Source organism: Malaclemys terrapin, chromosome 4 (assembly GCF_027887155.1).
Source record: "Malaclemys terrapin pileata isolate rMalTer1 chromosome 4, rMalTer1.hap1, whole genome shotgun sequence".
In the NCBI taxonomy this organism is placed as follows: domain Eukaryota; kingdom Metazoa; phylum Chordata; order Testudines; family Emydidae; genus Malaclemys; species Malaclemys terrapin.
The window spans coordinates 103,908,300-103,935,394 of NC_071508.1; the positions used below are offsets into that span (position 1 = coordinate 103,908,300).

General features: G+C 41.6%; 1 protein-coding gene across 1 annotated transcript; it reads left to right on the forward strand.

Moving 5' to 3' along the window:
• The first annotated feature begins 1,060 nt into the window (after positions 1-1,060).
• On the forward strand, positions 1,061-25,712 carry LOC128835503 (opsin-5-like). Its single transcript, XM_054025030.1, has 6 exons — positions 1,061-1,154; positions 3,946-4,151; positions 4,542-4,641; positions 14,051-14,155; positions 14,773-14,996; positions 25,245-25,712. Exons 1-6 carry the CDS (start codon positions 1,061-1,063, stop codon positions 25,710-25,712), a joined length of 1,197 nt encoding a protein of 398 aa, XP_053881005.1.
• The last annotated feature ends 1,383 nt before the right edge of the window (positions 25,713-27,095 follow it).

Sequence of the window (27,095 nt, forward strand, 5' to 3'; positions counted from 1 at the left end):
ATGATTAAAGCTTTAATATATTTCTAAATAAATGTATAGTTCCTCCACAACACACACCATTTGGTTTTCATGTTTTGATACATTCCACACCTTATATTGTGTCCGCATCAAAACGAAGTACAGTAGAGTCTCAGAATTACGAACACGTCGGGAATGGAGGGTGTTCATTACTCTGAAATGTTCACAACTCTGAACAAAATATTATGGTTCTGTCAAAAGTTTACAGCTGAACATTGACTTAATACAGCTTTCAATCTTTACTATGGAGACAAAAAATGCAGCTTTTAACAATCTTAATTTAAATGAAACAAGCACAGACATAGTTTCCTTACCTTGTCAAATCCTTTAACTTTCCCTTATTTTTTTTAGTAGTTTACATTTAACACAGTACTGTACTGTATTTGCTTTTTGGGTTTTTTTTCGTGTCAGCTGCAGCCTGATTGTGTACTTCCAGTTCCAAAGGTCCGGTCAGTTCATAACACGTGTTCATAATACTGAGATTCTACTGTATTTCACTGGGGCATCTCTTTGTGAAAAGTTCTATAGCATTTACTGGTTCTTTCTACCATCATTGGAATATTACATGTTCCTGTTAAGTGGCCCATCCCCAAAAGAGATCAGTAGTAGAAAAGGAATGCAAGGGATCATGCAGGGAAACCTTTAGCAGGATTGTCTCCTCCATCATTGTAAGGGCTATTGAGGTTAAGAGAAAGCTCTTTATGTGAAAGACAGATTTGGGCCATGTGTGGATCAGACCCTTAGACTTTAAACCAAGTAGCTCAGCACTTCTGTTGCTGCTAATTATACTGATGCTGAGTGGCAGCTGAGGCTCAGTAGATGGTAGATCACTGTCTTACCTCCTTGCTCAGCTTTCTCTTTAGCACTTCCCACATAGTTGCTGCTGCTATCTTACTAAAGAAGTAAGAATCTTATTCTTCCTAAAGAAGAGTCAAAGAAGTTCTGTGAGATGCTTATTTAAAAGAGAGAGAGAGAGAAATAGTTTGCATCTACTACTGTGTTTTCTGAATTGGAACTTTCCAGAAGGTGGGGAGTGGTGCTGATGGACAGCTCCAGCTTATTGCACAGTAACAAGTCTGGGTTTGCTGTCTCAGAGGATTGGGAAACCATTATTGGGGTTTACTTGCTCACGCTAGGTAAGTAAAAAGCAAATTCAGGCTGTGTTTCAAATTTTATTTTCTGTTCTTCGCTCTGAAGAGAGATGTGCAGTCGGCTCATCATGAGTTTGTGGAAAATCGGTATACCTGTGCCTTTTCAAGGGTAAAGTTGGGTCTTATATATGTTTAGAAATTGCAGTTATTTAAAATCAAAGGAAATGGACTTTACTTACCATAATGTTTATATATTTGTTATCCAAAGACTAATTCACAGCTTGACACTGATAGTTTATTTACTTTTTGTTGCTGCTGCTGCTGCTGTTATACTTTGTTGAAGATATTTCAGGTTAATTTATCACTATAAAAATCCAGCTAAAAATAAATGAGAAATTGGTAGCTTTCAGAAAGAGTCTAGCTTTAAAACATGAAATGAGTAGTGTAAAATGGAAACTGGAATTGGGGTAGGGTGGGAAATGAAAAGTGAAGACCAGTTCTCTACATAGTCGCCCTTCATAGCATAGTACTACACCATCCTAAGAAATTCACGACGATAAAATCAAAATTTCTTTCCTTCCCTTAGAATTAGAAGTTGTCAAACTCCTGGGATTGTTCCACATTATTTGTATCTGTAACAATCTGAGTAGATTATCAAAAACGTCTGCTCTTTTTTGTTCAAAATACAAATCTCAAACCTACAACGCTGTTAGTAGGAAATAGCTTTGTTATTGTTATTTATATGAATCAAACATTTTTGATACTGAAAGCCCTACTACTAAAACTGAACTAAGTAGTTTTTACATTGTTTCAATTATACATAATAAATGATAGCTACGTGCATGAACAGTTTTATAAAATAGCAAACAAACCTACTTTAATTCATGGAGTGAGTGAAAATCACAGCAAATTTAACAGGATTTAGAGACTATGAATAATACACAAGACAACCTGTCTCCTTCCTGCGTAAACTGAATGAAGGAATCTATTCATAGACTTTAGAAACATATTTTTTATCAAATTAGTTTACTTTTATTTTTTAACTTCACGTGGTCTCTAATAGTGAATTGGAATTGTAGGCTTATTTTCTAACTCACGAGATAAATATTTTCACATCTGGAATATGTGTGAAGCCATATTTTCCATCATGCCTCCCTCAGGCCAAATATGACTGAGCTGGACTTAAAATAACCTTTAGAAGGCCTTTTAGAATCTTAATTAACTTTGTCCAACCCTTTTTTGATTGTGGACTCTCTATGCATATAATCTATGTTTCCCTAGAGCTGCTTCAACCTAGCCTAGCCATGTTTACTTTTTAACTGTAGTCTGTTTTCATCGCCAAGGTTTCTTGAGGCTATTAATATGGCTTCACTGTCTTCCTTAAACAAAGTAATGCTGGGGACATGATCTCTAAAGAAGTCAATTAATTTTTGAAGTCCAAAACTGGAACGGTTTTGACAGTCACTTGATCAGGTTTGAGAGAATCATACTTTGGCCATTACTCTTCAATAAATTTTGCAAGCAACAGCAAACAGACAATTTCCAATTTATGGAAGCCAATATCTTCTGCAAAAATACATAATACATGCCTAAAAAGTTGAATTTAACTGCCAGCTGATGAGGCAAGACTAAAAACATCCCCTTCCTAAAACCCCAGTAGTTTCAGACAAAGGTAGAATATGGTATATGGGCCATCAGAAATCATGTGGGGTTACCCATTATTTCTGGACTGCAAAGAGCTGAGAAGTTGACCCCCTTTTCTCAGATAAACAGCAACCTCACAAAGTTACAATATATTTTGAGATTCTAATGGAAGTCCATTCCAGGTGTTGTGCAATAGCAATTCTGGGTTGGGTTGGAGTGTAAAAACCTGCTCTGTGTATTCAAAAGCCCAATTCATTTTGGTCAAACTTCTAGAAACCCTTTTCTCTTTGTATTTTGGGGTTGTGACTGTCCATTCTAGATGTTTTAGCCTGATGGAAAGGCTTCTCGTGTTGTTTCTAGATTCCTCATAATCTATTCAAAGTGGCTTCAAGTCTTTCATTGAGGTTAGATATGTAGAAAGCCCATTCGGGGTATTTTGCATTGCTGAGTCTCCAGGTAGTTCCAGGTTATGGAAAGCCCATTAAGTACTGGAAACTCCTCTCTGAATGTTTCATTGTTGCAAAAGAGCTGTTTTAGCAGCAGTGAATTCTCTGCCCCATAACGGCAGAAATCAGAAATACAATGGCGGTTTTCGAATATTTTTTTGTTCCTTAATTCCTGGGCAAGGTCTGATCAACTGCTATTTTGTTTGTGAACCTGAAAAACAGGCTGTTTTATGAGTTGTCCAATGTAATATAAACTATTCAGATCAGTTCCAGCTTCATTCAAAAATACTCTTATGAAAGTATGTTATGTACCGTATTACTGGTGAGATGTGTGCACTACTGGAAACTCCTGACAGGAGCGAGGTCTTAGGGAGATTATCCCAGGCTCTCCATATTCAGTCAACTTGTCTCTTGAATTCTCATCACAAATTGTGAATTAATTAGGAGATTATTTGCAATGAAAGTTTAATTTAACTAATTGCAACCACCTGAGGCTCTCCCTGATCTTGTCATACTTCTAGGAAGTCCTCCCATTATTGCTCAATATATTTGTCTAACCTCTTCTGTAACAGCCATCATCCTGTATGGAGCTCCAAGTCTGTTAGTCAATGCCACAACTTAAGGGAAGGGACAAGTCAATGGCATGACCCGTTTTTCCTGCAAAAAGGAAGTGCAAAATACCAATTCATATTTTTCTTTCAAATTGTTCTCCAGTTGTCCTACAGCACTGACTTTTAATTGCATAGGTTGGCTTTCTTGGCTTGGCAATGGAGGGGTGATTTTCATCATGTACTACCAACGACATTCCCTGGACCCTCAGGACTATCTCACCTTCAATCTTGCTGTCTCAGATGCAGGCATTTCCCTCTTTGGCTATTCAAGGGGCATTCTAGAGCTGTTTAATGTTCTTAGAGATGATGGCTTTCTAATCACTTCAGTATGGACATGCAAGGTAACTGCATTATTTACATTTCTAGATTCTTAATCTTTTTCTGAATACTTAGAACCTAACTTAATAACAGAAGAATGTAAAGATTCCTGTGACATTGATGTTTTATTTAGTAATTGGGTTTGTTTTAGTCTTACTTTTTTTTTTTTTTTTTTGGCAGGTCAAAAATCCAGGAGCAATTGTTTTCAATTGCTGTCCTTAAGTAAGCTGTTTCTGTGCATGCAAGATCAAACACAGTTAGCCTAGAATCAAATGTGTGAATAAATATTAAAAAGAACTTTCAAAATACTTAGTAGAAACATACTAAATATTAATAAATGTCATGTTTTTTCTGTGTTCTCTACCTTTGAGTTTGGATTTTTTTTCTCCTTCTCTCCACCCTTTCCTTGTCAGGTGGACGGATTTATAATACTCTTTTTTGGTCTAGTCAGTATTAATACTCTGACAGCCATCAGTGTCATCAGATACATTAAAGGATGCCAGCCTCACCAAGGTATGTCAGCTTTCTTTGCCAAACATCGAATCACTACCTCAAAGGTATATTGTATTAAACGTGTTGACAATATTATATACTTGACATCTTTAAAATCAAGCCTAAGAATTAGATTGAAAATATATGAACAATTGTCTTTTTTACCTTGCTAAAACTCATGTTTCCAGTATAATTAGGGGTACACTCGTGAATACAATACAAAGCTTTGTTCTTTTACGAAAATCTAAATATTCTCCCACTCCCGAAAAACACTTTTTATAGGACCTATGTTAGCAACTGATATATTAAGGTGACCTAACACTTCCCATTTAAAAAAAAATTTCAAACCACTTTGAAGAGCTCTTGTGCCTCTGTTTTGGAACAGGAATCCAAAATTTGCCAGGCAGATAGTTCTGGCGTCAGAGAGAGACTTCTTGCTGTGTATATGAAAATCTGTTCAAATTTGGCCAATTTATAAGCTGTTAAAATCTTTATTTACCTAAGCTTAATACAATTTATTGTAGGCTTGCTGCTGAACATTCCCTATACCACACTTCCCCACAGTGGTACAGAGCATGCTCCCCAGTGTCTCCCTGAAGCAGCTTCCCTGAGCTGAATCTCCAGATGGGACACATACAATATTTCTTCAACTCTTACAACCCTGAGCTGGGAGTCACCATACCATGAGTTCTTGACTCACCTCCTCTACTGACCAGTGTTACTAATTTTGTGTCCTTCAGAATCCTTATTCATTGAGCAAGGTCTCCTACCCCAGTGCAAGGTTACACAAGCTGTCAATAAAAAGAATCCAGGTCTCTAATATATCATATTGCTTATCAGACAGTCTACAGTATACTTGGTGTCTGTAAAATGGAACTACTCATTCAACCCATTGTGTGTTGTGTTGTCCTCCTAGTGGATTGCCCACATTGGATAATAGCCGACTCCTGTTGCCATCTATTGTAGATAGTCCTTTAGTTCAAGTGGTAGAGGTCTGAATTGCAATGCTTCTATGTCCAGAGTTCAAATTCTGCTGATCTGTGGTTGGGACGAAGAGGTACTATGACCGGGTATGTCAAGTGCATAACAGAATGTTCTTTTTTAGAAATTGGGAAATTATATCGGGCTGGGTTTTGTTTTTGTTTTTTTTTTGTTTTTGGGGGTTTTTTTGGTATTTTTTGTATGTTGAAAAAAATGTTGTTAGAGTTGCAAAGTCAAGCATTGTAAAGTTAGAAAATTACAACCTTCATAACATAGTTTAAACATAGGCCTTTTGGGTACATAATTATATTGCACTCTACGTGTGCATGATGTTTTACAAATGCAGAATAAGATGTGGGGTTTGATTCTAATCCCATTGACATTAGTGTAAACCATGGGTTAGTAATTGTTTTGATTTCATTGCAGTTTATAGCCGTGTGAAATCAGAATCTGGCCCCCTAGTCTCTGTTCCTGAGAGTGTACAGGCTAATTTGGAGAGTGTGATAGTTCTCAGGGTACCCAGAACTGTGAGTCACCTTGTTACTCCCTGCCTCTAGCAAAAGGGAGTCTGTCTTGTGGTAGCTGGTCTCAGCTCTCTGATGCCTCCAGTGCTTCAGCCACTCAAGCATACTCCTCTGGCCTAATTCCAGCCCTTTCCTCACCTTGCAGGTTAACAATAGGTGCACCCTGTGACATTCTGTATCTTGGGGGTTACAGAGTGCTCCCCCATGTTCCTAATTTAAATATGATTGTGATCTTGCATATAAAGCAGGCCATGTGAGTTATCAGGGGAAAGGTTATGATCTGCGGAAAGTCATTTTTCTATCCATATACGTATATCATTAATGCATATGAAGTTGAGAATTGTGTTGTATGGTTGTCACTAAAACATGCTGTAAGTTGGGAAATCAGCCAGATACTAGCTCCCCAGAGGCAATAGCAAGGAAAGTAACCAATGCCCGGGTGGGGTGTCAAACAGCCCATCAAGAGCCATTGTCCAGCAAGGGAACTACAATTCAGTGATGCACCTGCATGAGGCTAAACCAGGGGAATTGCTCAGCCTTGCCTGGAGATTCAGTAATGCCCACCAGGCATGCCTGGACTTGTGTGTTCCCCAAGTATGTGAAACTGAGGGTATAAATCAGAACAGAGCAGACCTATGCTTCACCTTCCTCCTGCCCGCACCCATGCTGCAAGCAACAAGGATACTGAGAAAACTTAAGCAGAGGAGATTGGCCCAGGTTTCAAGGGTGAAATCTGCATACTATGAACTGCAATATCCAGTGGATTGGAGAGTTAAGCTAGATGTTGGCCAGTCGAATAGTGTGAAGAGTTTAGACTGCGTGCTTATATTTTATTTTAGTAACTAACCCTGACTTTTTGCCTATCACTTATAATCACTTAAAATCTATCTTTTGTAGTCAATAAATTTGTTTTACTGTTTATCTTTATCAGTGAGTTTGTATGAAGTGTGTGGCATATCTACTCAGGTTTACAAAGGCTGGTGTATATCCACTTTCCACTGATGAAGTGATGAACCAATTAATAAATTTGCAGTGCTCATCTTGAGTAGTTCAAGATGGTATATTCCTGGGGTACAGTGCTGGGAACTGGGGGGATCTGGCTGGTGCCTTTCCCTGTGTGATTCATGAGTGGTTCTGGGAGCATTCATGCAATATAGCTGGGTGAGGGGCTCCACGTGTGGTCATGCTGAGTGATAACAGCACCTGGAGGGGTTTGCTGCTGGTCACTAGCAAGACATTGTGAGATACAGCCCAGGCTGGAGAGAGTTCAGGGGGGCACAGCAGTGCCACAGTCCCAGACTGCACCCCGGGGATCTCATCACACACCCCAATCCCTGAATCCCTTTGAATCATTCCCCTGTGATATCCAGCCCCTGTAGCCCACATACTGTTATGGTAACAGATAGGAATAATACAGAAACACAAGAAACCTATAGTACCAGGTCTATAAGAGATTAGCTTAAGCACTTAGCATAACAGCAAGGCCCAATAGCCCTGGTAGAAGTAAATTGTTTAATAGAATTAGCATAAGTAAGTAAACCAGCAGTGTCCTTAAGTCACAAAATGACATAAGATATTGTTTTGCAATATTCAAAAGTGTTGAAACGAAGCATAAATTACTGACAGATAACTGCAAGAAGTCAGTCAGTACCATTTTAGGGTATTTTGGGAGGGAAAAACATCAGCAGATGTTCAACCATAGGTAACCATAGTAACCAATTGACGTATGCTAATAAGCTTAAATTAATTAATATATTAACCTATAGGATAAGACAACACAACATTATGAGGGTGAGGAAGTTCTGATGTGGTAAAAGTGGGAGGAACCTCTCAGGTATATGCATGATGAACATCAAGATCTATAAAACATCCACTTATATGGTTAGGCCATTGGAATTGATCCTTGTCTCAGACTAAGATTTGTCTCACCCTTTCGAGTCCTCCCCAAGGATAGAGAGAATTGCCTATGTAATGGTGCTGGTTATTACAGTCCTGTATCAGTTCACCTTATTTGTTTGGATTGTTTTACTTAAAGACTAATTATAGTAATTATAAAAATTTTACAATTTCAAAAGGCCTTCCCTGAGTTTGGGTGTTGTGGCCATTGCCATACACATAGGGGCTTCCACCTACAATATAATTCAAATAATACTGGGCCCGATCTTGGGAAAAGAACCTATCGAACCTCAAAGTGTTAACTGGGGTTTTAAAGCAATCAATATAACAATACATACCGGTAATCAATGCATCTGGCAACACCCTGAGACTAGCTACTCACAGAAATTCCAGCTACCATGTATCCAAAGCTGCTGTGTACCCCAGTTTTATCTTTAGCCACCACTTCTCTAAACTACACAGCACTTGTGAGCACTTACAATAAAACAAATGTAGGATTCTTTAAGAAAAAATAAAACTTTAACTAGAAATAAGAGAAAGATGGAAACAACTGATGACAACACAAAACAAAATCATAAAATGTGAACTTGGATCTACACTTATCAATAGTTACCTTATCTATGTAATAAAGTAGGCTTTCCTGAAAAAGCTCAGTCTTTTGCAGAGCTGACTGGTTTAACAAGAACCAGGGCCCAAACATCACGAAAGCACCACAAGGTTCATAAAACCTCCAAAAGATGAATCCAGAGAGCTTCTCTGTGCTATAGTGAAAACAGCCCTTAGTTTTTAATTACAGCCAGAGCAAAACTCTGTTGTAACATTCCTTTTTCACGTCCAAGAGGCTTCATTTGTTTGGTAGTGCCTTCGATGGTTTTCCATTGATAGTTTTGGGAGGGAGCAAAGCTTGTCAGTTGAGTCTTGCATTGGCTCACCACCTGATTAGGGAGGAGTGACAACTCTCTCTTGCTTACATGGGCCATCCCCTAGGACAGGGGTGGGCAAACGTTTTGGCCTGAGGGCCACGTTTTGGAATAGAAATTATATGGCGGGCCACAAATGCTCACAAAATTGGGGTTGGAGTGTGGGAGGGGGTGAAAACTCTGGTTGGGGGTGCGGGCTCTGAGGTGGGGCCAGAAATTAGGAGTTCAGGGTGCGGGAGGGGGCTCCAGGCTGTGGCTGAGACATGTGGTGCGGGGGGGGAGGGGAGAGGGCTCCAGCTGGGAGTGTGGGCTCTGGGGTGGGGCTGGGGATGAGGGACTTGGGGTGTAGGAGGATTGAGGGGTTCAGAGGGCAGAAGGGGGATCAGAGCTGGGACAGGAGTTTGGGGCATGGGGAGAGGCTCAGGGGTGCAGGCTTCAGGCAGCACTTACCTCAAGCAGCTCCCGGAAGCAGCAGCATGTCCCTTTGGCTCCTACGTGGAAGCGCAGCCAGGCGGTTCTGCACACTGCCCCATCCACAGGCAATGTCCCTGCAGCTCCCATTGGCTGTGGTTCCCGGCCAACAGGAGCTGCGGGGGTGGCACTTGGGGTGGGGGCAACGTGCAGAGCAAAGTCCCCTGACTGTCCCTACGCCTAGGAGCAAGAGGGGGCTGTGCTGCTGCTTCCGGGAGCTGTGTGGAGTGGCCCCTGACCCTGCTCTCCAGATGGAGCGCTGGAGCGGGGCAAGCCCCAGACTCTGCTCCCCAGCAGGAGCTCAAGGGACGGATTTTAATGGTTGGTGGGCTGGATCCAGCCTGTGGGGCCATAATTTGCCCACCCCTGCCCTACACACATCAACTCCTGGTCATGAATTTCTACTCCAAGTCCATAAAATATACTTTCAATATAAACCCATTATTCCTTTGATGTTAGCTATACACACATCTTGAAAAGATTTGAGTCTTGACAAATAATGAGCTTTCTGTAGACACCTCATATGATATCCTTCATATAAATACCCTGCAAGATTTGTGTTTGGTGTAATGTGTTTATCAGGTGTGAGGTGAGACCTGTTCAGAAAGAACACAGGATGCATTGCTAAGGTGTCTCTGTCACACAAGGTTACCAAGGAAACCATGGAAAGTGCACAAGAGACCAGGTGGAGACATAAAACTAGGAGAAAGATGTAAAGTTTTTAGGGGAAGATGTGAGGGAGGAACATTACATGATCATCCATTACCAAAGGAGGTAATGAAGAAGAGGACTTATTCTCTCAATTATAGTCAAGCAGTTTTCTGATACTTTCCTGCCAGGGTTAGGAGTCTGAGTTCCTCCTCATCACCACCACAAGAAGGTTCCTATTCAATATATGACAAAGCCAGTGTGTCCTTCATTTTCAAAGGAAAAGGATCCCCAAGTGGTCAAAGATACTGATAAAACCTGGAAATGAAGCCAACTCATTCTTTCGTCAAGCAAGTTCTCAGAAAATGTCTCCTAAATGCCATGCTGGCATGAGTTAAAATTCTCTGGTTGCTACCAGCCAATTTCACCACCTAACAAGTACACCAGATTTAAATATATGAAAAGGTACTGTTGCCCAGTGGGCTAGTTTGCCTTTGTCATATTCACTGCTACTGTAGCCAGTGGGCAAGCTTGCCTTATTATATTTACTGCTTTGCATTATATTCAGCAGTAATGCAAGAAACCTACAAGCCTGTATTCTGTAAGACATTAACTTCAGCAAGTTAACATAAGGCTTGAGGCCTATGAACTTTGAACAGATAAACTTTGCACAGATAAACAGCCCAACAGAAAGCCCCAGATATTTGGGGAGTCGAAAATAGAGTTTAAGGGGAAGTTCTGACCACAGGTACATGAGATACATCTAAGGGTAGCCTGCTTACTTGCCTAGATATCTTTTCTTATAACTTTCTTATTTTCTTATGGGTTTAATTATTTGTTTTATTATAATAGATTTATAGGTTTATATTAGAGTATATTTTGGCTGTAACACAAGGGGGGACCTGCAGGCCACATCCTGTATGCAGAGATAGGGTAAAGTTAGCACACATATGTTTGGGCCCTTCCACTTAGATAGATGGTAATGCATTAAAGCATAAGGGCCATGTATGGCTGCAACCGTGAACATAGAGGATGCGTCAAAGCAGGTTGGCATAGGGACTTTCCTAAGTTCATATCCTTTTAAACTTAACAGGTACACCACAACTTGAAACTTGGAAAGAACCGAAAGAACCAATTAGGACAAAAATAACAAATGTGATATCTAATCACAAAAGGACCATGGTAACGAATTGATGTATATGATAATAAGTTGAGATCATTGATATATTAATCTATAGGAAAAAGCCACTCCAACATTAGTAAGGTGAGGAAATACAAATAAGAATGGGGGAAAATCCCCTATTGAATATGCATCAAACGTAGCGGCACTAGTGTAACATATTATTGTAAGCAGAGTCAGGATGAGCTCTACCCTGACATCTGGTAGTGAATTATGGTGAGTGTGGAAAAGAACTTCAGGAGCTGATCTTGTTTGCATAGGCACACCCACCCCGCCTAGCATGAGCCCACGGCAGCCCAAAATGGTCACTTTGGCAGCTGTGGGATCCCCAGTTTCTCTGTTATTGGGGCAGGAGGAATAAAGTGTTATTACCCTGATTATGTGACTCAAGGAAAATGAAACTGTTTTATGACAGAGGGTCTCACCATCACCTAAGTAGCACTCGCTAGACAAGGGACATGGGTTCCAAAACCCAGTGAATTGAGAGAGCTTGGGGACAGGTATGTGTGTGTATCTGATGGTATGGGCCCCTTTTGAGGGCCTGGAACACCAATGGCACCACCTTCTCTCTCCACTGTTGAATAGCCGAGCCAATTTTGATTCTAGCTAGAGGCTGCTGAGCTGAATTCACTTTGGGCCAATGGTGCACCAACACTGGGGCTCCCCTACTACAAGCTGAAATTGCTAAAAGAGCTAAAATTACTGAGCTGAGATCACTGAGTGCTGTGTTAACTAGTGGGGGAGCCTGAAGATACATTGCTAAGTGGCTGGCAGAGCAGTTTGGAGTGGCCCCTGCAACAGTGAGCAGAGCAGTTTGCGGGGACAGCTGGAGCAGTTCATGGGACGGCTGGTGGAGTGGAGCGGCTGGCAGAGCGGAGCAGTTTGTGGGGCAGTTGGAGCGTCCCACGGAACAGTGAGCAGAGCGGAGCAGTTTGCGGGGCGGCTGGAGTGGCTCACGGGACGGCTGGAGGACCGGACCAGAGCGGAGCGGCTGGTAGAGCTGAGCCGTTCGTGGTGAAGGCTGAAGGTGAAGCAGAACTCCACGGAGAGGCGGGGCAGTCGGCCTTGGACCACGTAAGGTGCCCCTTAACACCCCGTATGCCCCCCCCCATTTCCACCCAGGCTGGGTAAAACTCTGCAGATGAACTTTTGAACTCTGGGGCGGCACTGACCAGGGACAGAGACTTTTGGGTTGTTGGACTTTGGGGTGATTGGACTTAAGACCCTGAGGGGAAAAGGACACTGCCAAACTTACTTGGATGTGGGTCTTTAGCTCATGTTTTGTGTTATGAATCCTATTTGTGGTGTTTCCCCAACATGATGCCACATTGTTTCCCTCCTTTATTAAGACTTTTGCTACACTCAGTCTCTGTGCTTGCAAGAGGGGAAGTATTGCCTTCTAGAGGTGCCTGGGGGGTGGTATGTAATTGTCCCAGGTCACTGGGTGGGGGCTCAAGCCGGTTTTGCGTTGTGTTATTGAAACGGAACCCCTAGATACTGAACCCAGCCCTTGTTGCTGCCAACTCAGAGGGGCAGAAGGATTACGTTATAAAAGCAGCATCCCAGCCTAGGGGCGGTAGGAGAGAGAGATGTAGGCCTTGGGAGGTGCCAGAATAAGGCCATTGGTGATGATGGGGAAGGTGATGGTGATGAGGAAGATGACGAACATTTCAGGTGGTTCTACAAGAGATGGTGTGAGTATATGGGTGTGCAGATGTACATTCTGTAGTATCTCTATCTACCTCACTTACTTGGAGTGTTTGTGCTAAATGTATTAATAAACAACATTTGTAAATATAAAAGGGTTCCTATAGTGTGAGTGTTGCAACTGTGCACATCAAGGTTCCCAACTATATAATAATTTGAATAATACTGGCCCTGATCTTGGGGGAAAAACCTGGCAACCCTCAAAGTGATAGCTGGGGATTCTTAAGTAATCAATATAATTAATACATAAACTACTGATCAGACAACAGTACTTAGAAGTAAATCTTTGCAAATTCAGTCAGAAAATTCCTTTTTACTTATTTATTTGTAAAGGAAAAGAAAACATTTACAAATATCTGTATTGTAAATTTACCCCCACATTAAGCCCTCTTTATACTGTCAAAGCAGTGTAAAGGGACTTCAGTGTAAATGGGAATCTGGACCTAAGTTCTCTCTAAACTGAGTGGCTGTGTGGCCGCACAGCAGGCTATTAAGGGCCATGCAGGCACACAGCAGAGAGAGGTGCCTCTCCCCCGACCCCAGCCCTTGCTGGAACTACCGCGCTGGGGAGAGGCGCCTCTCCCCTGGCCCTGCCAGAACTGTCACAACGTCTCTCCCCGCTGCAGCCCTGGGGCAGTCTGCACCCCAAACCCCTCATCCTGGGCCCCACCCCAAAGCCCTCCCCTCCCCACACACATACACCCCAAACCTCTCCCCCAGCCCTGAGCCCCCTCCCACAGTGCAAACCCCTCACCTCCACCCCCACCACACATTACCTCCATATTGGTGCACATAACAAAATTAATTCCAAACATGGATGTAAAGTTAGAGGGAACGTTGATCTGGACTACTGTATTTACAAAAAAAAAAAGGTAACAGTATTTCATTAATGGAACTGCTCTTTTTTATATAATCTATTAAGTGAAGAAATATTTCCTTCAGCTCTTAACATTTGTTAGATTGGACAATTTAATGTACTTATTTTCTTACGACATTAATTTTTTTAACATTTTCTCTTCTAAAATTCAGGTGTAGCTGCAAACAATCTTTCTTGTTAATCTGTTTTGGAGATCAAATTTGTTATCTTTATCTTTTATTTACAGCTCACAAAATTGATAGAAAAAATATTATATTAACCATGATTGTGATATGGACAGCTGCTCTTTTCTGGGCCAGTGCACCACTTATAGGGTGGGGTAGCTATACAGGTGAGTGTTCATTTCTACAGAATTACCTATATGGAGAAAAATCTTATCCAGCATATGTGTCCATTAAAAACCGTAGTAATCACTGTGCAACTCTGCAGAATATTTCTGGACAGGATGAGAGTGAGTAACCTAGATAATACTGAAACCAACAGTTTTTATTGCCTGCATGCCACATTCCTTTGATAGTTGAGTAATGCGATTGATAAATGGAAAAACAAGGAATTAATATACATTTCTGTACATCTATATATGAAGACAGAAGTGTCTGAATCTCGTTTGCAAGAAGTCTCCACTAGAACACTCTGGTAATTTAAACTTAATTTATGCCCACTTTAAGGCCTCGTTACATTGCTAGAGTGGAGTAAATACAGCCTCCATGTAAATGAGAATTTTTTGTTTTGCAAGCAATTTGTCAATAGTAGAAAATAACATTTTCTGTACATCTTAAATGGGGAATCAATTTTGTTTTAAATAGGTACTAATTATAAAAGTGATGAGACAGCTTTTTCTTGTATAAGCCTCTCTAAAGACTTTGTAAAGTGCACATCAGTTAATACAATCCATAATTGTTTCAGATAAAGGGATTTGTTCATACTTAATATGTTCAATTTTTTCAGACAACAAATATGGAACATGTGAAATAGACTGGATCAAGGCAACATTTTCTGTTGTCTATAAGTCCTACGTGATTGGAGTCTTTATATTTGGCTTCTTTATTCCTGTCTCCATCATGGTTTTCTGTTACATGTCCATAATAAAGACTGTTAAATCAAGTCACAAGACCACAAGAGGTAAAAAAATTAGCCAAAGGCAGCGGCTCATGGAACGAAATATTACACAGGTAATGGACAATTCTTTGCCTACAATATAGCGTGCTACGTACGTATTTTATGTAATTTAATTCTTAGAACAAATGCTAGATTTGACAAATAACTAAAAGGATTTTCGTTTTCTGTCCCTGGAACAGGCACACCACTGATATTGCAAAATTTCCCCCATGTTTCCCTACCAACATACTCTAATCATTTTAGAGATGAGAGGACAGTTCGGTCTCATTGCTCATTCAATTTTCAGCCATCTTCCTGAGTCTGCCAACAAGGATATTATTGAGTACCAGTTGTGATGTGGAGTCCTGGCTGAGACATGAATTGAAACCCCCCACCTCATTTCATGTACACTATTGAACAACCCTGGTCTCCACTGTCTCGGGTCAGTTTTGAACTGGTGACCTAGAGGAAAGGTGGCTTATTGCTAAACCCACTAATGAAATAGGCTCTTCCTTATTTTATATATTTAAAAATGTATACACTTGGACTGAGTTTGAGATGGAAATAGAAGACAGATTTGTTGAAAATCTCTGGGTAAGGATAAAAGGGGTAAAATGTCATGGTAGGGGTCTACTACAGACCACCTCACTAGGAGGAAGAGGTGGATGATGCTTTTTTAAAACTACTAACAAAATCATTCCAAGCACAGGACTTGGTGATGATGGGGGATTTCAATTACCCAGCTGTCTGTTGGGGAAATAATACAGCCGGGCACAGATTATCCAACATGTATTGGAGACCATTTTTTTTCAAAAGGTGAAGAAAGCTACTAGGGCAAAGACTTTTAGATTTGATTTTAACAAATAGGGAGGAACTGGTTGAGAATTTAAAAATGCAAGGCAACTTAGGTGAAAGTGATCATGGAATGGCAGAGTTCATGATTCTATGGAATGGCAGGAGGGAAAACAGCACAATAAAGCTAATTGATTTCAATAAGGTTGATTTAAGCAAACTCAGAGAGCTGGTAGGTAAGATCCAATCGGAAGCAAGTCAAAGGGGGGGGGGGATTCAAGAGTTTGCAGTTTTTCAAAGACGTTATTAAGGGCACAAGAGCAGACTATGCCACTGCATAGGAAAGACAGGAAGTATGGCAAGAGACCATTCTGGCTTAATCAGGAAATCTTCAATTATCTGAAACTCAAAAAGTGTCCTACAAAAGGTGGAAACTCGGTCAAATTACAAAGGATGAATATAAACAAATAACAAATATGTAGGGTGAAAATTAGAAAGGCCAAAGCACAAAATGAGATTAAGCTAGCTAGAGCCATAAAGGGTAGCAAGAAAACATTCTACAAATACATTAGAAGCAAGAGGAAGACCAAGGACAGGTAGGCCCATTACTGAATGAAGGGAGGAAAACAATAACAGAAAATATGGAAATGGCAGAAGTGCAAAATGACTTTTTGGTACCAGTTTTTCACCAAAAATGTTAGTAGCAAATTGGACATTTACCATAGGGGATGCCAGTGAAAATGGGGTAAGATCAGAGGCTAAAATTGGGAAAGAACAAGTTAAAAATTACTTAGACAAGATAGATGTCTTAAAGTCACTATGGCCTGATTAAATACATCCTAGAATACTCAAGGAGCTGATTAAGGAGATATCTTAGCCATTAGCATGGAAGTCGGGAGACATTCCAGAAGACGGGAAAAGTGCAAATATAGTGCCAATCTATGAAAAGGGAAATAAGGACAACCTGGGGAATTACAGAGCAGTCAGCTTAACTTCAGTATCTGGAAAGATAATGGAGCAAATAATTAAGCAATCAATTTGCAAACACCTAGAAGATAATATAATTAACAGCATGGATTTGTCAAGAACAAATCATTCAGACCAACCTAATAGCTTTCTTTGACAGCATAATAAGCTTGTGGATGGGGGGAAGCAGTAGATGTGGTGTAGCTTGACTTTACTAAGGCTTTTGATACTCTCTCACATTACCTTCTCATAAACAAACCATGGAAATACAACCTAGATGGAGCTACTATAGGGTGGCTGCATAACGGTTGGGAAACCATTCCCAGAGAGTAGTTATCAGTGGTTCCCAGTCAAGCTGGAAGGGCATATCCAGTGGGGTCCCACAGAAATCGGTCCTGGGTCCAGTTCTGTTCAATAACTTCATTAATGATTTAGATAATAGCATAGAGAGTATACTTATAAAGTTTGTGGATGATACTAAACTGGGAGGGGTTGCAAGTGCTTTGGAGGATAGGATTAAAATTCAAAATGATCTGGAGAAACTGGAGAAATGGTCTGAAGTAAATAGGATGAAATTCAATAAGGACAAATGCAAAGTACTCCACTTAGGAAGGAACAATCAGTGGCATACATACAAAATGAGAAATGACTGCCTAAGAAGGAGTACTGCAGAAAGGCTTCTAGGGGTCATAATGGATCACAAGCCAAAAAAGCAAACATCATTCTGGGCCATATTAGCAGGAGCATTGTAAGCAAGATATGAGAAGTAATTAGTTCACTCTACTTCATACTGATTAAGTCTCAATTGGAGTATTGTGTCTAGTTCTGGGTGCCCACTTCAGAAAAGATGTGGACAAATTGGAGAAAGTCCAGAGAAGAGCAACAAAAATGATTAAAAGTTTAGGAAACAACACCTATGAAGGAAGATTCAGAAAACTGAGTTTGCTTAGTCTGGAGAAGAGAAGACTGAGAGGGGACATAACAGATTTCAAGTACATAAAAGGTTGTTACAAGTAGGAGGGAGAAAAATTGTTCTTGTTAACCTCTGAAGATAGAACAAGAAGCTTAAGTCCATTGGCTTAAATTGCAGCAAGGGTGATTTGGTTGGACATTAGGAAAAACTTCCAACTGTCAGGGTGACTAAGCACTGGAATAAAAGCCCAGGGAGGTTGTGGAATCGCCATCATTGGAGATTTTTAAGAGCAAGTTAGACATACAACTGTCAGGGATGGTCTCGATAATATCCTGTCATGAATACAGGGGACTGGACTAAATAACCTCTCAAGGTCCCTTCCAGTTGAATGATTCTATCTGTACATTTGGCTTCTCCATTCTAAACATTCCATTCACTGTCAGTCACTTGCCACCATGCTCCAATGGGTTCTTTAAAAGCAGAAATTATGATAACACTGGACTATGAGGAAGATATGCATGTTTTCCACAAAAGCATGGAACCTCTGGATTGGTAGGTATACAAGACCAGATACATTCCCCATTTTCCTGGGCCTATATCACCACCAGTCTGGAGGCTACCTTTGTGATGTAGTAAACAGTACCAATGAAGGGTTGTGGGTGCAGTTGATAAGACAGTGGTTCACAGAACCCCTCAACCAGAAATAAGTAATATCAGAAGATACAAATACACTTACTTTGTAGAGTCTGTATGGAGGCTTAGATGACTAGCCCACAAATTTCATCATGAGATCCCACATCACTTCTCTGGCCATAAAGATATGTATCAGGTGGAGTAAACATGTATTCCTGTAGAAGCATCCTCTTCAAAACTAGGGTATGCTTCTTGGAGAGCTTTCTTGACCCTATAATAAGAGAGAATATTGAGGCTTTTTGTCCTTACTCTTACTATCTGAAAGCTCGAGAGGTGTCAAGGTGACACAACTTTCCTGATTTGCAGAAGTCTGGCCTGTTAAATAGGAACCTCTCGATAGAACAAATTTGTGGTTGGGAACAGGAACCATTGTGGGAGCCATTGCAGGCAGAAGCAGTAATGGCTACACAAACTAGCAACAAAGAGAGTGTTGAAGGAATCAGCCAGCCTTAGGAGGTTCAAGCACAGGGAAAGAAAAGATAGAGAGGAACAAGAAAAAAGTAGGAAGAAGCACCTAGTTTGAGGACCTGCCATTTGATCAGTGGAAGCAGTGAAACTAGAACTGTAGCACAGAATGGCAGTGGTTCATATTTCACCTAGGTTCATATAAAATGTTTCAGCTGCCTCTCTCATTCTTATGGCCAAGACCAACCCAAATGCACCTTCAAGATGGGAGGAGGTACTAACACATAACATTAATTTTGGTCTTTTTAAAACTAATCTTTAGTAAATACGTAACCACTTAACGCCAAGCAATTACTCGCTTGCACAAATAATTCTGAACTAGCTCTTTTTTATTAAGATAACGGTTTACAGAGAGGCTGCAACTGCAGCTAGCATTCTACCCATGTGCATATAGACTGACTTCCTGGTGCCTCCTCCAAACTCTTCCCTCTTGCAACATGTACACTTCCCTCTGAGTTCTATGCAGGTTGCTATGTCAAATCCAGAATGTGGAACAAACTTATTAGGTCATCTAGTTTCATATGCCAATGCAGGATTTTGCCTCCTTATGTTTTCCAATGTTTTATCCAGTCCAGTTTTAAATGCTAGAAGTCATTGAGGTTTCCCCAGTTTCTCTTGAATCTGTACCACAGTCTAATAGACATCACTGTTTCCTTGTATTCAGCCTAAATTTTCCTTCACTAAGTGCCATACCATTATTCCTATTGTTTGACACCTTCAACAACCTTATCATTAATAAAGATTCATAGATTCTAGGACTGGAAGGGACCTTGAGAGGTCATCGAGTCCAGTCCCCTGCCCTCGTGGCAGGACCAAATACTGTCTAGACCATCCCTGATAGACATTTATCTAATCTACTCTTAAATATCTCCAGAGATGGAGATTCCACAACCTCCCTAAGCAATTTATTCCAGTGTTTAACCATCCTGACAGTTAGGAACTTTTTCCTAATGTCCAGCCTAAACCTCCTTTGCTGCAGTTTAAGCCCATTGTTTCTTGTTCTATCCTTAGAGGCTAAGATGAACAAGTTTTCTCCCTCCTCCTTATGACACCTTTTAGATACCTGAAAACTGCTATCATGTCCTCTCTGTCTTCTCTTTTCCAAACTAAACTAACCCAATTCTTTCAGCCTTCCTTCATAGGTCATGTTCTCAAGACCTTTAATCATTCTTGTTGCTCTTCTCTGGACCCTCTCCAATTTCTCCACATCTTTCTTGAAATGCAGTGCCCAGAGCGGAAGAATGACTTCTCGTCTTGCTCACAACACACCTGTTAATGCATCCCAGAATCATGTTTGCTTTTTTTTGCAACAGTATCATATGTTGACTCATATTTAGCTTGTGGTCCACTATAACCCCTAGATCCCTTTCTGCCGTACTCCTTCCTAGACAGTCTCTTCCCATTCTGTATGTGTGAAACTGATTGTCTTTATTAAACTTAATCCTGTTTACCTCAGCCCATTTCTCCAGTTTGTCCAGATCATTTTGAATTATGACCCTATCCTCCAAAGCAGTTGCAATTCCTCCCAGTTTGGTATCATCAGCAAACTTAATAAGCGTACTTTCTATGCCAATATCTAAGTTGTTGATGAAGATATTGAACAGATCCGGTCCCAAAACAGACCCCTGCGGAACCCCACCTGTTATACCTTTCCAGCAGGATTGGGAACCATTAATAACTACTCTCTGAGTACGGTTATCCAGCCAGTTATGCACCCACCTTATAGTAGCCCCATCTAAGTTGTATTTGCCTAATTTATTGATAAGAATAGCATGCGTGACCGTATCAAATGCCTTACTAAAGTCTAGATATACCACATCCACCGCTTCTCCCTTATTCACAAGACTTATTATCCTATCAAAGAAAGCTATCAGATTGGTTTGACACGATTTGTTCTTTACAAATCCGTGCTGGCTATTCCCTATCACCTTACCACCTTCCAAGTGTTTGCAGATGATTTCCTTAATTACTTGCTCCATTATCTTCCCTGGCACAGAAGTTAAACTAACTGGTCTGTAATTCCCTGGGTTGTTTTTATTTCCCTTTTTATAGATGGGCACTGTATTTGCCCTTTTCCAGTCTTCTGGAATCTCTCCTGTCTCCCATGATTTTCCAAAGATAATAGCTAGAGGCTCAGATACCTCCTCTATTAGCTCCTTGAGTATTCTAGGATGAATTTCATCAGGCCCTAGTGACTTGCAGGCATCTAACTTTTCTAGGTGATTTTTAACTTGTTCTCTTTTTATTTTATCTTCTAAACCTACCCCCTTCCCATTAGCATTCACTATGTTAAGCATTCCTTCAGACTTCTGGGTGACGACCGAAACAAAGAAGTCATTAAGCATCTCTGCCATTTCCAAGTTTCCTGTTACTGTTTCTCCCTCCTCACTGAGCAGTGGGCCTACCCTGTCCTTGGTATTCCTCTTGCTTCTAATGTATTGATAAAGTCGTCTTGTTTCCCTTTATTCCTGTAGCTAATTTGAGCTCATTTTGTGCCTTTGCCTTTCTAATCTTGCCCCTACATTCCTGTGTTGATTGCCTATATTCATCCTTTGTAATCTGTCCTAGTTTCCATTTTTTATATGACTCCTTTTTATTTTTTAGATCATGTAAGATCTCGTGGTTAAGCCAACGTGGTCTTTTGCCACATTTTCTATCTTTCCTACCCAGCGGAATAGCTTGCTTTTGGACCCTTAAATAGTGACCCTTTGAAAAACTGCCAACTCTCCTCAGTTGTTTTTCCCCTCAGTCTTGATTCCCATGGGACCTTACCTATCAGCTCTCTGAGCTTACCAAAATCCGCCTTCCTGAAATCCATTGTCTCTATTTTGCTGTTCTCCCTTCTACCCTTCCTTAGACTTGTGAACTCCATGATTTCATGATCACTTTCACCCAAGCTGCCTTCCACTTTCAAATTCTCAACGAGTTCCTCCCGATTTGTTAAAATCAAATCTAGACCAGCTTCCCCCCTCATAGCTTTTTCAACCTTCTGAAATAAAAAGTTGTCTGCAATGCAGTCCAAGAACTTATTGGATAGTCTGTGCCCTGCTGTGTTGTTTTCCCAACATATATCTGGATAGTTGAAGTCCCCCATCACTACCAAATCTTGGGCTTTGGATGATTTTGTTAGTTGTTTAAAAAAAGCCTCATCCACCTCTTCCACCTGGTTAGGTGGCTTGTAGTAGACTCCTAGCAAGACATCACCCTTGTTTTTTTATCCCTTTTAGCCTAACCCAGAGACTCTCAACACTTCTGTCTCCTATGTCCATCTCTACCTCAGTCCAAGTGTGTACATTTTTAATATATAAGGCAACACCTCCTCCCTTTTTCCCCTGTCTATCCTTCCTGAGTAAGCTGTACCCATCTATACCAACATTCCAATCGTGTATTACCCCACCAAGTTTCAGTGATGCCAACAATGTCATAATTGCCTTTATTTATTTGCACTGCCAGTTCTTCCTGCTTATTACCCATACTTCTCACATTTGTATATGGGCATCTAAGATACTGATTTGATCTTGCCTCCCAGTTTTGCCCTGACTCTCCTTTCTCTCAGCCATCATAGCCCACGCTCCTTCCTATTTCTGACCCATCTCCCCCACTTACCTGTGGGCTTTGCTCACCTGTCCCCGTCGAACCTAGTTTAAAGCCTTCCTTACTAGGTTAGCCAATCTGTGTCCAAATAGGGTCTTTCCCCTCCTCGAAAGGTGAACACCATCTCTGCCTAGCAGTCCTTCCTGGAATAGCATCCCGTGGTCGAGGAAGCCAAAGCCCTCCTGACGACACCATCTTCGCAGCCAGGCATTCACTTTCACGATGCACCTGTCTCTGCCTGGGCCCCTACCTTTGACAGGAAGGATCAAAAGCCCTTGAACCATGATCTATCATGGTCTTAATGTTCTTCTAATACTTTTAAATGATTATATTCCTCTCCCTCCTCTACCCTGAATCATAATTTTAACCAAACTACAGTAAGCACATTAAGGGTATCATACCCAAGCTAGCTTTGATCCAGCTTGTTCAAATGACAGGAACAATGAAGCCATTGCAGCATGGATAACAACATGGGCTAGTTGACTGGATGGCTTAATATGTCTCTAATCTCTGATTCCACATATGAAGTACAGCCATTATCTCTTCTTTTGATCTATACTATGATTAAGGCTGCGAGTTTGTCACAGAGGTCATGGAAGTCACGGCCAGTGTGGCTGGTGCTGGGGCTTCCTGAGCAGTTCAGGCAGCCCCTGGGCCAGTCGCACCAGTCACTGCTGGGGCAATCACTGCTGGGGCGGTCTCAGGCCACCACAACAGGAGGAGTTTGGATGGGGGCCTGGAGGTTCGGGCATGGGAGGGACAGCGCTTACCTTGAGGGGGCTCCCCGGAAGTGGCAACATGTCCTTCCCTCAGCTCTTAGCTCCACGCGCTGCCTCCTCCCACAGGCACTGCCCCCACAGCTCCCATTGGCCATTGTTCCCGACCAATGGGCATTGCAGAGCTGGCAGCGCACGGCATGGAGCTAGGAGCTTAGGGAGGGACATGTCACTGCTTCTAAGAAGCCAGGTAGGGAGCCTGCCAGCCCTGCCATCCCCCCACCCCTCTAGCACCAGTGGGGGTCCTGGACTGCTTGCACCTGCAGTGCCCCCTGGACCACCCCCTTGAACACTCGCGGTGCCCACCAGACCACCCTCTTAATGCCTGCAACCCCCATGCACCTGTGGCACCCCCTAGGTCACACACCCCCAGCACTTGTGGCGCCCCCCCGGGCCATCCCCCGAGCATGCGCAGTCTCCCCCAGTCCCAACGAGCACTCCCAGTTTAGCCAGAGATATAGTACAAGTCATGGACAGGTCATGTTAATTTTTGTTTACTGCCCATGATCTGTCCATGACTTTTACTAAAAATACCCGTGACTAAAACGTAGCCTTAACTATGATCTATTCTTTTCTTAAGATCCTACGCAGAGTGTTTCCAATAGGAAATAGGAACCAGCCACATAGTCCAGCAGGTAGGTGCAGCTACAGAAGCAGACAAAGCAGGGATAGCTGCATTGGTTGGAGGGGTTAAATTGGGCTCCTTAGGGTCCTCCCTTCTCCCAGCACCACCTTGGACCCAGAACTGTTCAAGGGAGATCTCTCACATGCTTTGTGGGCACCAGGATGCAGCTGGTGCCTCTCTGACTCTACATGACCTTGAGGAAAAAGTGCAGAGGAACCAGACAGAGACTCCAATGGATAGGAGTGGAAGCAGCCAAAGCAGGGACTTTTGGTCATTCAGAGAACCATCTATAGTTTTAACTGGACTTTTGCTGCCCTGTTCTGATTGGCTGTTGCTCCAACCATCCCCCTTCCTCCCAGTCTCTTCATGTCAACTTCACTCCACAGCTGCCCCTTCCTACCTTCTTTTCCCCTGCCCTGTCCCCTTTTCTCAAATGTCCCTATCCCTTCACTTTTCTTTCTATTTAGCTTATTCCCTCCTAACTAAACCCACCTATCCTCACCATCCCTCCCAAAATAATAATAATAATTGATAATAATCATTAAACTAGATATCAGTGAAGACAAGGAGCAAGGTAAGGAAAAAACTTTGATTCTGGTGTGACTGTTAGAATAAGGAAAGCCTCCATCTGGGCCATGTCTTAGATACTATGATGCTGACCACACTAAAAAATATATAACTCAACCAGATGCTGTGTACATTTTAAATTAAATTTAGTTTCTTTGATGCAAAGAATGTTTTACGAATCGACATTTCTAGCCTTCCCAGCCTGCCTCTGAAAATCCGTGTATTTCTGGTTTCAATTAGACTTTTCAATGTTTTTTGTACTTGATTAAAGATTTGCTCTCCTCGTGTCACCACCATATTGCATGTTCATGTAGCTCCTGAAACGTCCTTATATGATAGCACAATTTGCTGGCCGTACAACGTTTCCAGCAACAACAAAAGGTCTCCACTGTAAAATTTTGTTTTATTATTTCCATTTCTGTAGGATAGATCATTTTGATTATGAAATATAGTACGTATAAATTTGTACATTTGAGTACTCACATAGGTCTATGAAATCTATGTACTTAATAGAGTGTCAATGGTGTTCTATCTAACTGATGCATACAGTGCAAATTATTCTGATAGAAGCTTTTTCTTGTTCATTGGAGTTAACACTTAAATTGTCCTCCTTTTTCCAAACCCATTTTCCAGCCATCAGAATATGAATAAATGACCAAAATTATAGTCCAAGTGTGTTTGAAGGAGACCCAGATACTCTCCCATAGCTCCTTAATTGATTCTATTTAGCTGCGAGAAACCGAGGAAGAATTTTCCTTTAATTTTGGTAGATAATGGCTAGAGCTTTGTGAAAATGCCTTTGGGGTGAGTAGATCTTTTAGTAGTTACAAAATGTAGAAGTGCTTCCAAAAGCTGATGTAGTTCTAGAATCATGACATTACAAATGTGGTGTTTACAGTTTTGATGCTCCCATGTTGTTTTTCCTTCTCAGGTGTCATTTGTAATTTGTTTTGCCTTTTTCCTGGCATGGTCTCCTTATGCAGTAATCTCTATGTGGTCAGCATGTGGGTTTCAAGTGCCAGTGCTCACCAATGTCCTAGCCAGCCTTTTTGCCAAATCTGCCAGTTTTTACAACCCACTCATCTACATGGGAATGAGCTCTAAATTCCGTAAGGACATCAGAAACTTTTTCCAGTGTCTCAACCGAGACAAGGATTCAACCCTACAAATGCCAGTACAGATGTTCAATCAAAGAAATGAGGCAGCTGTCCTCCTGAAACCACAGAGAGAGTTTGTGTCCAAAGTTCCTGAGGCTGAAACGCCAGGCTTAGACATGGATTCACTGCCCAGAGACACTCCTTTGGTGCAGGAGAATCCTTCATTTTGTTCTCCTGTTTCTAATCAACTTACCGCTTTTGGAGTAAAAACAATTCAAAGGAAACAAAGTGGATCTGGCTGACTTTGATCTGGAGAAGGTGAAATAAGGACTGTTTTTTTTCCCTGAAGATTAGATTTCCTCAGCAAATGACCTTTGTCTCTTGTCCTCATCAGTCTGCTAATATTTCACAGACGTTTACAACTGTTCTCATATACAATTTCCCAGTGACTAAAAAAGACATAGCAAAACTGATAATTAATTCATGGAGATTAGCTTTTGCCTATTTTCCCTTTTTAAAATTAAATTAGCACATTACTAAAATAAAGGTATTTGTTTATTCCTGACAAATTGTGCATATCAATGTATACGTCCTGTACATGGACCCCCAACTCTATTTCTATTTTACTCTATTCCCCTATGTGGCTTGATTACATACTGGTCCAAAATCCAGGATCTTATTGAAGGATCTAGTGAAGACCCACTAAATCGACCGCAGATCGCTCTCCCGTCGACTCCTGTATGTCGCCTGAATGAGACACACAAGGGGAGTTGACGGGAGAGCATCTCCAGTCAACATCGCGTAATGTGGACCCTGCGGTAAGTAGATCTAAGTATGTTGACTGCAGCTAAGTTATTCATGTAGCTGAAGTTGTATAACTTATATCGATCTCCCCCTGTAGTGTAGACAAGGCCTAAGACTAATGCTAAAGAATCCCAGCTATGCTAGTGACCAGTGACAGTACCAGTATCTCCCAAACTGCCCCGGCTCAATGCTTGCTTTGTACCACAATAGGGAGATTTTCAGTGGAATGAAGCATATTTTACTAGCCTCACAGGTCACGCATATTCCATCTTAGGTATTTTGCAACCTAGTGCGCAACAAGAATTTTCCTAAGGAGGGGGCCCAGAGCAGTCGCTCCACCCAACCCCACATATGCCTCCCTCCATCATTTCTGCACACAGACAAGAGAGGCAGACAGGCTGAAGAGCACCATCCCTACCATGGTCCAAGTAGTTCTGCAAGCCCCAGACCCCCACCTCTTCCTGCATTTCCACTCTCCCAGGAAGTACCAAAAGCCTGGATCCTATCCTCCCACCCTCCTGGGGACTACAGTTCCTGCCCTTGCTCTGCTTCTCCCCAGAAATGGGGGTGTCTGGTGCCCGTGGGTGACAGAAGGACTGCAAAGGTAGGGGGCCAAGCAGGAACACAGGGTTGTAATGCCACTTAGCGTCATGATGATGGGGCAGCTGGGCCAAATTTCCAGCTCCAGTCAGGGGCTAAGAGGGGAAGTTGGGCCCTCTGCCCCCCCTTATTACACCCCTACTTGCTATTTTAAATATGATTATTTTGTAGCCTTTGGTGCATCAGAAACCAGTGCCTAATAGCAGCAAAGCCTCAGGCTCAGTTTTTGGAATGTCTAAATGTTAATGCCTAAATCACTAGTAGATCATGGCTGCCCAAAT

What these genes read in the sequence shown, in the direction of transcription:
- LOC128835503 (XM_054025030.1), top strand. Translation starts at nt 1,061, where the DNA reads ATGGACAGCTCCAGCTTATTGCACAGTAACAAGTCTGGGTTTGCTGTC. An exon ending in AGGATGCCAGCCTCACCAAG is followed by an intron (nt 4,642 to 14,050) that starts GTATGTCAGCTT and finishes TTTTATTTACAG; the next exon opens with CTCACAAAATTGATAGAAAA. An exon ending in AGGGTGGGGTAGCTATACAG is followed by an intron (nt 14,156 to 14,772) that starts GTGAGTGTTCAT and finishes CAATTTTTTCAG; the next exon opens with ACAACAAATATGGAACATGT.